This window comes from Lepidothrix coronata, unplaced genomic scaffold, assembly GCF_001604755.1.
Source record: "Lepidothrix coronata isolate B3197 unplaced genomic scaffold, Lepidothrix_coronata-1.0 Scaffold62, whole genome shotgun sequence".
NCBI lineage: Eukaryota > Metazoa > Chordata > Aves > Passeriformes > Pipridae > Lepidothrix > Lepidothrix coronata.
This window is the reverse complement of record NW_016690242.1, coordinates 4,038,456-4,052,813: the sequence shown is the minus strand read 5'-3', so window position 1 is coordinate 4,052,813 and position 14,358 is coordinate 4,038,456. Positions and strand designations below refer to the sequence as shown.

Here is a 14,358-nt window from a genome sequence, read left to right as displayed (position 1 = left end):
CCCCCTCCTTCACTGACCTTGGTGTCTGCAGAGTTGTTCCTCTTGCATATTCTCACTCCACTCTTCCCTGGTCACAATTTCATCTGCGCAAGAACTTTTTTATTTCTTCTTAAATACATTATCACAGAGGCATTACCATCATTCCTGACTGGCTCAGCCTTGGCCAGCGGTGGGTGCGTCCTGGAGCCAGCTGGCATTGGCTCTGCTGGACATGGGTAAAGCTTCTGGCAGCTTCTCACAGAAGCCATCCCCTGTAGCTCCCCCACTACCAAAACATGGCCATGCAAACCCAATACAACTTGGAACACCAAAGTATAATTTCCTTCTTTGGTGGAAATATTTATGTAACTTTTAAAGTGTGATTTTACACAAAAAATTGGTTTTCTTATTAAACAATTACATGAATGATGTTGCTTTTTCAGTTAGTAAGCAGGCAATGTTTGCAAATGCTTATTCATGTTTTTCTTTATCTTTTTTCTTAGCTGCAGAAGCAGTTTGGATTTGAATATCAAACATTAGTGGATGGTGAAGTTATCCTTCATCTTTACAACAGAGGAGGAATAGAACAAACAGCATCCATGCTAGATGGTGTATTTGCTTTTATCCTTCTGGACACTGCAAACAGAAAAGTGTTTCTGGCGAGAGATACCTATGGAGTCAGACCACTGTTTAAGGTGCTGACTGATGATGGATTTTTGGGTGTCTGTTCTGAGGCAAAAGGTAAAACTAGTTGTGTTTAGTGCCTAAATAATCTTAGGTATTGGTGTTGGAGACAACTGCTTTGTCAGGCTTTTCTTCTAAGTGTGAAGAGAAAATGAACTGTAAGTTCAGTAATATATGAACTATATTTACTAGTATAAGAACTACACATCATTAAAACAAACACTTCCAAGATGTTTAATTGTCCTTAATATCTCTAAAATAACTTGTTTATTTAATTTTAGAATTCTGTGTTCTGGAATTATGGCAGTATTGAAATCAAGACTTTTTTTTATGTTACCCCAAAGTTAAATTCAGTCTATAGAGTTAGAGTAGATTTATGCTACAATAAATGTATTAGACTTTGTTCCTGATGTTCTATAATGAACTGGGAAATAATGCCACAAGAACTGCTAATCTGTAAAAGCCATAATTTTGAAACCTTACTGAAATTGCTTACAGCACTGGGTAATTTTCCAGTATCACTTATTTTATTTGATGACAGTTTTTTTCCTTTGAGAGTTCACATCCACTGCTCTGTTTTTTAAAGTAATCTTGGCATTTTCATAAACGAGTCTGGACAGTGTCGAAAGGGAATTTATTACCTAAAACGCACTTTGGCTAAAATTTACTTTCACAATTGCTTGTGTCTCTCCCATTTACTGTGTATCTATTTCATTATCAGACTGCAATAGAGGTTGACTCCTCTAATAGTACTGTGTACTAGTACTAAGAGCTGTACCATCTCTGCTTGTTGTGAAGGAAGAAGGGAAGTGAATATTCTGGAGACTCTATCCTATAACCATTGCAGTGAATTACCAGTCCCTCTCTAACACCAATTCAGTATCTCTTTGAGGACTTCCTCAAGGGGCATCCAGGTCACCAACAGGTGCTCAACATCCTCTTTCACAAGAGGAATGTAGATAAAGTTTGATTCTTGGCATTCAATACCAGTGGAGTAGATCAGTGTGGAACCAATGAATTATGAAATCACTAAATCAATGTCAATTAAGTTATCACGTCAGTGATGTTGTTTTATTTCAACCCCCTTGTTAGCTTGACTACACTTAATTTTAAATACAAAATCAGTTCATAATTGTCATTTGAATTTTTATAAGCATATTACACCTTGACCTGGACATCATGTAGTCAGTTAGAAAAGTGATCTTCTTAATACTCACAGGGATAAATTGCTACTTGCCAATTAGTAAAACTTTCTGGTTTGTTTTCTCTGTTGTCTGCCTCAGCTTGAGACAGCTCAGATCTATGTGTGCATCCTGCCAGAAGCAGAGTCACGCTATAGCCAGGACTGACTCTGACTTAAAAGGGTATTTTTCAATACCAGATTTAGGATCTGGAGAAAATATTCGTATATAGTTTTAGTACAGAGGCTGTTGAGTGAGGTATGACTTAACCATCCTAGGTCAAAAACGCTGACATTTTTCTTTTTTCCCATTTCATGTGTAGGACTTATCAACTTAAAGCATTCAACGTCCTTATGTTCTAAAGTGGAACCGTTTCTCCCGGGTCATTATGAAGTATTGGATTTAAAGCCCTCTGGCAAGGTTGCGTCAGTGGAATTAGTAAAATTTCATAGCTGTAAAGATGAACCGCTCCATGTTGCATGTGATACAGTGGAAGCTCTGCCTCCAGGTAGTACAGCAAAGATTTTGCTATGTATTCTGATTTAAAAGTGAAAAAATCGTAGTCTTTGAATATAAAATTTGTACTGATTGGTTTAAAAAAGTACCATTTAAGAAAAAAAATACCAACTTGGAAGAACTTTTAAAATGTAGGGACTTTAGAGTTGTTCTTGTAGGCAGTTGTGTACAAAGATGGACTTGAATGCCTTTGTTATCAGAGGAGATTCAGACAAATATCTTTGTTTCCTATTAGCATAATCCATTAAAGTCTAAGTAACACTTTTTGGACTTTCTTCCCCTTCTCTTTACTCTTTTGAGCAGGTTTTGACCTTGAAACGGTGAAAAGCAACATCCGTATTCTATTTGAAAATGCTGTTAGAAAACGTTTGATGGCTCACAGAAGAATCGGTTGTCTTCTGTCGGGTAAGTAACAAGAACCACAATGATTTTGCCCATCCTCTGCTAGTTAGAGGAAAGTATTGGCTCTTCAGCTGTGATGTATCTGAAGCGGTCTGAATCTTCATTTGCTTTTTATCTTCATTTACTTTTTAGAACAGGCAACAGAGAACTTGTTAGTTTGGGATAAAGTTCTCCAGTTTACAAATATCTTGAAAATCTTATGCTTTTAAAGTTTACTCTGGGCTGGGATCTTGGCTTGTTGAGACACCATTTTTAAATAAGAGGAAATAAATATATTCTTATTGAAAAATCACTCAATATATTCTTAAATCTTGAGATTTATGCTTACATTGGTGTCTAAAAGATAAATGTAATTATTATGTTCACTTTGCACAGATTGAGCCTAGAAAAAAAGGCTTGGCATGTTTCAGATAGCAGGAGGAATTGAAATTTTTTCTTGTCACCTTTGCTATAATCTTCATCCTAAACTCCCTTGATTTACCAAATTACAGGAGACCACCTGGACCAAAATTATTTGCTGCACTCTTTTGCAGATGAGGTAATAGCATGTGGTATAGGAAGTTGTTCACTGACTTAGCTGATCACTGTTGTGATCTGGTGGTTCAGTGTCACAGAGGTACTTTACAGAGCTAAAGCTCTGTAGGCATGGGACTGACACCTTACTTCCTGTGTTTGTGTAGCACTTTTTACTTATGGTTAGAGTTCATGCTGTTCATGCATTCATTGAACATCAGTAATTACACTCTTTTGTCATGAACCCTAATAAATGTGCATCTGAATGAGAGAGAACTGACCAGGAGATACTGTTGGACCATTTCCCTACTATGGCATCGTAAAAAGTAGGAAGGAGGTAAATTAAACAGGAAGATACGGAGAGTTGGGAGATCCAAATCTCAGTAAAAAAGCCTGTTTAAACCCCAGATTTCAGATATCAAATTAGAAGGCAGTCAGCAGCTCCTCAGATGCACATGCAGAAAGCTTTAGTAGCAAAACTAAGTGCCTGTGCTGGCATAATACCAGAGTATTTTAGCGCTTCACAGTTTTGAGTATGCTTGGCACATCATGGTTAGAGAATTGCTTCTGTTTCCAATCACAGAGGGAGTTCTGCAACTTCACAGTGGAAGTTCAATTTTCCTGATTTCTTCATCCTAAGCACTCAGTTTGTTTTGTGTGCTCTCCTTTTGTCAGGTTCTGCATATAATTTCAACAGGATGGTTTTTTTACAAGATAGCATGCCCAGAAAGTAGATCAGGGTGGGAATTGATGCTAGTGCACTCAGCTGAAAAAACATGTGCAGATTGTAGGAAGCAAAGAGAAGAGGGTTTTGCCTCATGCTTGTCAGACCTGCAGGCAGGTGTGGGCAAACAGGTACTGTGTTTTGCTCAGTACTTCAAAGGGGAGTAGCAAGTAGAACTAGTCAAGAATTAGCAGAACTAGCTCATGAGAATAAGAAGGTGGAGCCTTAGAGTACTGGTCTTATTGTATTAGAGTATTGGCTTTATTGTATTAGAGTATTGGTTTTATTTTTTGCTTTTCCAAATTGTTCAAATCTTTTCACTGTCCTCTAGAAAGACGAGGAAAGAAAGAATGATTGGGAAATGCTTACACTAAGTATTTTGGTTTGTTACTTAATTCTTTTTTATTCAAACAGAAGCAAAAACTTCCATAGTCCTGTCAGTAGACCATCAAATGTGTAGGTAAGAAGAGGATAGGGAACAGTTTTGAAATGAAGAATAAATCCCATTTTGGCAGGGTTGAGAAGGAGCATGTTCTCTAGCAGTACAATGTGTTCAGTATACTTTCTGTGTATCTTAGAGAGGGATCTCCACTGATGCTTCTGACACCAAGTAACAGCTGTTACTAAAGACATTCTACTAAAGTTGCTTAATTCTCTTGTTAAGCAGAGGTAAAGGTACACTTGTATGAGAAGTACCTTGTATTCACACAGCTTAAAAATGAAGCCCACTCATAAGATTCCAATATCTAGATTCAGTGTTCTTAAGGGGGAAATAAAACATCATTCAAAAGCCTAATCAAATAATTTGTTTTGTTGGCAGGGGGCTTAGATTCCAGCTTGGTTGCAGCTGTTCTTCTGAAACTGATGAAAGAAATCAACATCAGTTATCCATTACAAACCTTTGCAATTGGGATGGAAAACAGTCCTGATTTACTGGCTGCCAAAAAGGTATCCTAAGCGCTGCTTTCAGTTTGTTCTGAGCTGCTGAATGCTAAACTGTGTATTAATGGTTCTAACTTCATGGTATGGCATTTACAGTAACACTGAATACTCATTTATTGCTAGGATGTAAATCAGTTTGCAGTAAATCATTTAGTACAACATTTGCTGCTTAATCTTACAAAAGAGACAACTGAACCTTATCTGTTTTCCCTTGAAATCAGAAGACTTTCATGACACAGTCCCATTGTGTTGTTGCCGAAAGGACAGTACTTTGGACTTCTCTCAATTCTGCCTCTGGGTTTTAGGGTAGATCTCCATTCTATAGTTCCTATACTATGGCATTTGTATATATGTTAAATATTGCAAGTTAATCATCACTTTTCTGAATTAAGTTCTTTGTGCAAACTGTTTGGCATGTGGGTTACCCCTTAAGTATACAGGCTGTCGTGACTTTTGAGCTGCTTTTTCTCTTAAGGGCAAATATCTGGAGTATTTAGAGCCTCTACAGATTTGGTTGTGCTTTTGGCAAGCAGCTGGATGGTCTCTTGCAATCATGATTGAACGCTGTAATCAGGGAGACTGTGTTCTCTCTGGTGAATGTACCACTGCAAGTTAGAGTGGCTGCTAAGTAACATCTTTTCTTGGCCTAATGTCATAATTGTCACTGTAGCAGAAGGGAGCTGGTGCTTTTGCTCAATTTGTGTGTTTTAAACACAATGCATATTTATAAAATGTTCTAGTTGAAAAGGGATACATGACTGTAACCTTTTACAAACAGGTGGCAGCACATATAGGCAGTGAACATCATGAAGTAATACTTAATACTGAAGAGGGAATTCAGGCAATAGAAGAGGTTATCTTCTCGTTGGAAACCTATGATATAACAACAATAAGAGCTTCAATTGGTAAGATTTTTTAAATGGTAATCTTTGGTTTATATCACCCAAATAAAATTTCATGCAAAACCATGTGGTCATCTACTAGATCCCTTAGCTGACACAGAACTTGGGAACTGTGGCTCTGAAGGTCTGCTTCCCAGTCTGATCTATGATACCACACTGAGGCAAAAGCACTTACTAGTTTCCAAATCCCTGACTGCAAAAAACAACTGTCAAAAACTGTTCCCGAAGCTTTTGAGATGAAAAACAAAAGTTATATGAAGAAGAAACATTAAATCAGCAGGTCTAGGTTTTCTGCTCTGATGAGTAAGAACCTTGGAGAAAGGGGGGAAATTTATAAGTTATCTGAGATACTGAATGTTATGATAGCAGAGCAATTATGATTATCCTTTCCTTGCATAATTTTTAAACTAATGGGAAGTATTTCATGTCACCCTTTAGTAACACAGATTCTTATAATGTATGTTTGATTCTGAGAAGTGAAGGAAGTCACCAGCAGCTTTTTACAAAGCATTACCAGCCTGATTGGAGTGAAAAACACTAATCTAATGCAATTCTGCATAATGCAAGCTACAACACTTTACCCAGTTAATCTTGTGTCATTGTAAAGTGTTATGAAACCAAATAGTCAACACAGTTTTCAAGGCTGAGCTCCCTGTGTGAAATCTGCTCCAAGAAGATAGGATTTGTGAAATACTGAATTTGTGAAATGTGAAATACTGAATGCAATTCTTTAAAAATTAAAGCCAACTTTTCATCTGTAATTTTTTCTTTGTGATTTGCTGCTTAGTATAAAAAATAATGAACTTTATCCTTTTCATTAGATTTGTAATACTTATGTTATAAAAACATATTGTTCAGAAAGATGCGTTGAGGGGAAGAAATAATTCTGTTTAATAAATAATTCTTTAAAAAAAATTTTTAAAAAGGGCTTTATCCAGTTCAACCCACAGTGGCAGAGACTTAAACAGCAACTTTTAGTGGTAACTTTGTTCCCTAAGGCTAAAGGGTTTATTCAGCACTATACTGGAATTAAGCACGTGCTTAATTTCAAATTGAGTCAAATCAGCTCCTCTGTGTGTTTCCATGGGAATCCTTCAGCATTCCCAGCATCACAAATAGACACATCTTTCTCATATTTTGAGGGCTAAGTGTTTAGATACACAGTTTAGATGTATTTGCAGCACTTAGCATGGCTGATGATGGCTTTGAATAGCAAGATGTTATTTTACATTAGTTGTTTGCTACAGAAGGAAGTGGTGTAGGAGACAAACTTCTAAAATGCTAAATTTAAAACTACTAGCTGTATATAGCATCATACATGTAGCTGTACTTTAATAAACTTTTTTTTTTTAAGGTATGTATCTTGTCTCCAAATATATTCAGAAGAAAACAGACAGTGTGGTAATTTTTTCAGGAGAAGGATCAGATGAGCTGACACAAGGATATATATATTTCCATAAGGTAAGTATATTCACTATACAGAAAGCCCTCGAGCTGCTTGTTCTCCCGTTCAGCAGAACATCTCCAAGATTTCAAGATGTGATGTTTGAGAGTTGTCACAACTGTATATTTGCTGGTTTTTTCCTGAGGTGGCATAAAATCCAAGGGATTTGATCACCTAAAAAGTAACTTTTTAAATCTTCAGCAACTCCTGAGACTGTTACTTCTTGTATGTAGTTTTTGCTAGTTCTGAGATCACTCTGTGATCACTACAAACGCAGGACAGCAAGCAGTGGCTCCCTCAGTGCAGCTGTGTTCCAGCCATGTTCTCTATGCATGTGTTTGGTTTTAGGCACCATCTCCCGAGGAAGCTGCAGAGGAGAGCGAGAGGCTTCTGAAGGAGCTCTACCTGTTTGATGTACTTCGTGCAGATAGAACTACTGCAGCACACGGGTAAAATGTACTCTCTTGAATGGTGAGGACTCATGGGATTTGAAAGCACAAGAAGATCTTAAAAGTTCTGCTGCTGTTGAGGAAATTACAACAGTTAACTGTTGGCTGAATAACTAAGTGATTCAGAATATTGTGCTGCAGGATAATTTTACTCCTGCAGTCTAGGTCTAATCTAATCTAAGATAGTCATCAGTCTTCTGAATACTAGTAACAAATGGGGTGCACCCCATGTTCTGCTTGATCTCCCTATCTTAATATAACTGAAGACATGACCCACTTTGGCAGAACAGGCATTGCTAATGTTCCAGGTATGCACAGGCACTCAGGGTCCCTGAGCTCTGAGTGTGTGGGAAGCACGGTATATGAGGGCAGGCAAATCTGGTCATCAGAGGAATCATCAATCGCATTTCTGTTCTAAACACTGTGAGACAAACTTGCTATTGCAATTGCTACAGACAGCGTTTTATGAAAGAAAGTTTTGTTGGATGAGCAAATAGAGGAGAAATAAAACTGAATCTAATTGCAACTGCTTACAGTACCTCTTGATTAATTGCATCTGCTTAGAGTAGCTCTTGATTCTTAGAGTAGCAGGAAAAGACTGCTGAGGATTTGTATGCCAAGATAAAATTGAAGATGTAACCTGAAGGAATTTCAGCAACAGCAAAGCACACTGCAAAATTTAATCTGGTCTGTGACCATACGGCCCACTCTTGCCGACCAATGCAGGAAATATCTTTTGTCTGGGACTGTACTGTTCTTTACAGAAGCAGTGAATTAAAAATACCAATATTCAGAGTTGAGGCAGGAAAGTGAGATTGTGTTTGACTTTGGGCTTTTTTGAGGTTTAGACAAAGAGGAATCTTCAATCTGATTATCAGCGTGCATATAAAGAACTAAAACAACATACTGAAAAGAGAAAAGTATGTGTATAGTCAGGTAGCTGACTATAATAAAGAGGTAGTAGGATACAATATGTGTGACTGACACCTGAGCGACTAGTTCGTTCTCTGGGAGCAAGAGGATTTTTTTAATGTGTTTTTGCATAGATATTGCAATGGTTGTTGCAAATCCTACAGTACTGTAGTCTTTAAATTCAGGGTACTAGAAGCTGCCCAGCATATGACATCATAAATCATCATGGTCTTTAATCTGCATGGACCATACACCTAAGTTTCCAAATTGGTGAATTAAATGCACATAGTCATAAATACGCAAGAGAAATTTCTTCTAATTAAACGCAGAAAACCTAGTGTTTGTGTGAAAGACAGGAAAACTGTTGTGGAATTTGTAAGTAGATGACTTATGGGATTAATTCAATATCTTTTCTGTTTATTCCTCCTGTTTAGCCTTGAACTGAGAGTCCCATTTTTGGATCATCGATTTACTTCTTATTATTTATCTCTACCAGCAGAATTGCGAATTCCAAAGGTATGTAAAACTAGGGTTGGACCCAAGTGTAAGTGTACAAATTCATTGATACGTGTTCTAAGCATGAGCAAATTGCTGAATTTAGTGGTTAAGTCCTCTACCCAAAGTCAAGCATGCTCTTAAATATTTTGCTGGATCGTTGGACTACTTGGAACCCTTTTCTGACTAGACCTTCTGAAAGGAAATGTTTCATAAGTTTTTAAATCCAGATTTTTGCACTTCCTCAGACTCGTGACATTTTTTTTTGTTCTGCAAACAGAATGGAATTGAAAAATACCTTTTAAGATTGTCCTTTGAAGATTCCAATTTACTCCCCAAAGAAATACTCTGGAGACCCAAAGAAGCTTTCAGTGATGGTATAGCATCAGTGAAGAAATCCTGGTTTTCTATTCTTCAGGACTATATTGATCAACAGGTACAATATCACTTTTCAAGGTCTTTCTCATTTAAGTGTATTAGGAAAGGTTGCGAAGGGGAAGCAGCTCACATGCTTAGTTAACAGAATAAATCTGGGTATATACCATTTAATGTGAAGGAGCAAGGTAAACCTTAGTCAATGCTCTTCTAGGTGTCTGAGTTGGTTGAAGGCGTTTGTAATGCTAGGTACAAAGAAATGCGAGAGCCTGACAGAAATGATTGTGTAAGGAAATGAACATCATTTAAGTGTCTGCATAGCAAATTATATTATGTGTTGACAAACACAATTTCTGGGTTACAGGCAAAGCAGCTGCTTCAGCTGATGGCACTTGCATGAACTTACTCTGCTGCTGAGTAACAACATAATGACTTTATAATGTACTTTTTCGTTTACGTAATTCGTTTTTCAAAGCTGTTCCTAGCTAAGCCATTTTGCTTTTTAAAGCCTCTGCTTGCATTGCTAACCTGCATTTTGGCTCTGGACAAAGTATAATCCTCTCTGGAGTACAGAGGTAGTTTAATCCCCAAGAAAAAGGAATAACACCCTATTTACACCAGAGCTCTGTTACACAGAAATATGTGTAATCAAGCCTGTGGATGGGTGCTTGTCTGTCCTATCAGCATACCATTTTCTTTCTCTATATCCACAAGCAAGAAAGTAGTTGAGTCAGGCAAGTGTTGTGCTGCCTGTTCTGAGCCTGTACTGTTGTAGGAGGAGCAAATTTATTTCATGGCCGTGAAAAGTCAGACAGCCTCTTGGCAATGGAAGTTGCTTGAGAAATTGCCTCAACTGGTGCAACTATTCATCCTTCCTTTCAGAGCCAACTTAGCAACTGCAGGTGTCTTTGCCTCTGCATCCGAGGTCTTTTGTTTCTAAGAGCTTGGTTATACAAACAGAGTCAACAGTTCTCCAAGTTGAAAAAAACCCTAAGAAACCACTTACGTGGCAAAGTGACTGCTTTAAGATTTTCCACTTGTTTCACAGCAAAGGAAAGGATAGGAAAGAAGTTTTTGTGAGTTTACTAACAAAGGTGGTTGTAACCCAGACAAATGGGCTTCACATGTCATGCAGGAGAAATATCAACAGCACTGGAAATGTTACATATTCATAAAGATCAAGGAAGTGTATGACAAAGGTTTGACCTGTCAAACCTCTGCCTCTGGAATAGACTTTTTTTTTTTTGTAAACCTGTGGGCATTTAGTGGTTTGTGAATTCTTGTGTATCTTTAAAAGCTAAATGTATTTGCAGCCTAACTTGAATTTTGCTTGTGTCTGTAGGTTGATGACCTTTTGCTGGAAAAGGCAGCGGAGAAATATCCTTTCAATCCTCCTAAAACAAAAGAAAGTTACTACTACCGCCAGATCTTTGAAAAGCACTACCCAGGGCGAAGCAGCTGGCTGCCCCACTACTGGATGCCAAGATGGGTTAAGGCTACTGATCCTTCTGCACGCACATTGAAACATTACAAGTCGGCCACCCAAGAATAGGCTGTTGAAATAATCCCCCAAATGAAAGTGCTGCAAGCATTTTGTGTGCACTGTTTTAGGAAAACCAAACAAGTTATGCAAACCTAAAGCTTAAATCGTCTTTAAGATGTATTTTGAAAACGCTATTGGAAATGGGAGCTTTCTGTAGTTAGTGTACTATTAAAGATTTACCCTGCTGTACCAAAACTTTGTAATTCATGGGAAAATACTTTATGGATAGAAAACTACATTATTTGACAACTCTGTTCCTTATGTGACCTCCATTGTATTCAGTTGCCTGGCAGTTATTTAATATATTTTAGTGTGAGCTCTGTTACAAGGACTTGAATCAGGCTGAGGGATGCAAACTGCTGAAGGCTGTCTGAGCAAAGGGGAATTTGACTGTAGCTGTTTAGTGACTTGTGTTTCTGGCTGTGGGACTTGGATAGTCTCTATATTAATCTGTTCTGAATGTCTTTCTACACACTCCTGAGAACCTCGGTGTAGTTTTCAAAAAGTATTTAGATATTCATAGCTATGCAGAGATGCTTACTAGAGATTATAATAGGTGTGGTGCTGGGTGTTAATTAATTAAGTGAATGGGAATCTTATTTGTTTCTGTGAAGCCACCAGTTGGCTGTTTTGAGTCTTATAAGTATACCATGAGTCTAAAGATATTGTGGCTGTTACTGAAGAGCAGAACAGATGAAGGAAGCCAAGTTATGTCTTTGTTTCTAACTCAAGGAGTTCAATTTTTAAATTTATTTATTATTCTTGAAAAAAAGAAAGGGTGTTAACTGGATGATATGTGTCAGTCTGATGGAAATTGCATGAGTATTTTAAGAAATTTTTTACTTACTTTGAGAGTTTTTCCACCTGTGTGATGAAAAGGTAGACTGTGTTGCTGCTGAACTTTGTGGTGAACCAACCTTGTTAACCATCGATTTTAGTCAGACAAAGCATCACTAATGACAGCGGGATCAGATGCCTTGCTTGGAAGAATGGGAAAAAAGCGTCTTCACAAACTGCAAGAACTTGTAATACTCTGTTGAAAAGCACCTGCGTTTTTCTCCAGGACAACTTTTTATTAACTACTTAGTCATGGAGGCTGCTTTTTTAAAGGTAACTTAAAGGTGGTCAAGAGATAGATATGTGTGCTACAGGTTGACTTGATTAGCTTCGTGCTCTTTGTGAAGACAAGTCTGCTTTATTGTCCCTCTTGACTAGGAAACCAAAGCCATTTTTTATTTAAAAAATAAAATATATGCTGTTCTGATTTAAAATCTTCATGAAATGACTGATGTCTATTTGTTACTGCACCCTAATCCTACATGTGTATTCCGGAAACTTTACTGAAACCTTTCGGTGGCACCAGAGCACTCGTGAACTGCCCAGTTATGGCCAATAGTGGCAATATTTTGACATAAACTTGCACATATTAAGTTAATACCCTGCAGTCCTCCTTAGGGCCATGCACTTATCTTTTTGGATTTCTTTGAAGCAGTAAAGTATATTTTGAGGGAAGAGAGGAGTATAGATTATGTTGACTAGGTGCTGATGTGATAAGATTTACTACTTACTGTAAACTTCCCAAGGCTGAGATAAAAAAATAGCATTTGCCTGAAGTGAAAATAGGCTAAACACATTTTTGGGTCATTACTCAAATGCACTTTCTGCTGCAACATTGTCAGGCATTCAAGGAAATCCACCTAATCTTTTTTTAATTCCTAATTCATTGGGCATATACATATCAAGGCGATATTCTAGATAGGTGATCCAGTTATTTTAGCTTTTTAATGATGTGCAGAGGAAGAATACGGTGGTTGCTGCTTTATTCTTGTAAAAGGTAAAAATGCTAGGGATATCAGGAGTGTAAAATCTGTTCATTCCTTCTCCATGTACAGACTTGAATTCTACAGCCTTATTGGGCCTCCATGACACTGAACTTCCTCTTTTCTTTTTTCCTTTAAAACAAAAAACAAACAAACAAACAAAAAAAAAAAGGAAAAAAACACGAAAATGTAAGACAAAAAGATCCAGCTGTGCTGGGTCATCTGCGAAGTACGTACGTGTTTGTAGTTTGTCACAGAAGGGAATGGGATGCAGGTCCAGCGTGTAATGCTGTCTTGTCTGCTCTTCATCTTTATTCCTGCTGTGGTTGCCTCTTTTTCCACTCCATTTCTTTTGGGTAAAATTAAGCTGGACTATTCTGACAGTAAGTAAGAGCCAGGGATCACTTGACAGGACTTTGGAGACCCTTAGTCCATTGGTCAGAGGTTTTTTTATGTGGGATGGTCTGAAGCTACATAAAATCTTTGTATTTAAAATCACAGTCAAATGTAAAAGCATCTTATTTTAATAGAATATGGGGAGTGTCTTCGTGAAGGACTTTTGGTGTGGGAAATACCATCTACAAGGTGTCTTCACCAAGAATAATAATAATAATAAAAAAACTTTACAAAACTAGGCTGCAGGAACCAATGTCGAACCTTTTCACGGTAGTGCTGTGGAAGCTAATTCCTCAGTAAGTGTTATACTTTTATTCAGATTCAGAATTAATATCAGTCAAGGTGGTTGTTTTTCTCCACTCAGAACTGAAGTAAAATTGTAGCTAAAACCAAAAAATCACAGTGAGCCTTTGGAGAGGTGGACTTACTCTTTTTTTTCTGATACAGACCTAATGTCTGATTCCCCTTAATAAATGACAGTCTGTCCAAAGGAGAGTAGGGCTGAAATGTGGGAGGGGCTACTTATTTCTGTAGTAAGGTACGCTGTCTGTTCCTCAGCCATTTTCCTAGGGATAGCCAAAGCACATCACCTGCACCATGCCTGTCTTGGTTCCTCATTTTGGAATTCTTTTGGGGTTTATTGTTTTTTATTTACATATCTGCATAGACATTGTTGTTGACAAAAAGACTGCAGTTAAGAAAGTCTTAGTTTTATATGAGCCTCTGTTTGGATGCAGGTAATGCACAGAATTTTAATTATTAAAATTTATAATTTCAATTTAAAATAGTAATTTAAATTTTTTATTTACAAAACCTGAAGAAGCAGAGAAGGAGCAAAGGAGGATGGAGCAGAGAGGTGGTCTGTGCTACTGTGATACCCTGTAAGTTGGTAGGGGTAATAGCTAGGGGTGGTGGTACATTAACAGGGTTTGTGCATGCTGCTTTCAAAGATCTTTTTGTGGTATTTCACCCTCTCTTCTCTGTAGTACCACTTTCCATCTTTTTGTTACCTGGAAGCTCTTCCAGTAAGAGAAAACTACCTGGGCAACTAGTTTTTTTTCAGCACTGTATGCTCAGGTTT

At 37.6% G+C, this 14,358-nt stretch overlaps 1 protein-coding gene across 6 annotated transcripts in view; it reads left to right on the top strand.

The window, feature by feature from the left end:
- ASNS (asparagine synthetase (glutamine-hydrolyzing)) overlaps positions 1-12,338 on the top strand; it is a 17,448-nt gene extending 5,110 nt beyond the window's left edge. For all 6 annotated transcript variants that reach the window (XM_017817772.1, XM_017817771.1, XM_017817770.1 and 3 more), the window contains exons 3-12: positions 483-720; positions 2,167-2,352; positions 2,664-2,765; positions 4,820-4,947; positions 5,720-5,846; positions 7,198-7,304; positions 7,636-7,736; positions 9,083-9,164; positions 9,424-9,579; positions 10,861-12,338. In XM_017817772.1, the coding sequence (XP_017673261.1) occupies positions 483-720; positions 2,167-2,352; positions 2,664-2,765; positions 4,820-4,947; positions 5,720-5,846; positions 7,198-7,304; positions 7,636-7,736; positions 9,083-9,164; positions 9,424-9,579; positions 10,861-11,070 (1,437 nt within the window). In that variant the 3' untranslated portion in view covers positions 11,071-12,338. The remainder of the gene's footprint in view (positions 1-482; positions 721-2,166; positions 2,353-2,663; positions 2,766-4,819; positions 4,948-5,719; positions 5,847-7,197; positions 7,305-7,635; positions 7,737-9,082; positions 9,165-9,423; positions 9,580-10,860) is intronic.
- The last annotated feature ends 2,020 nt before the right edge of the window (positions 12,339-14,358 follow it).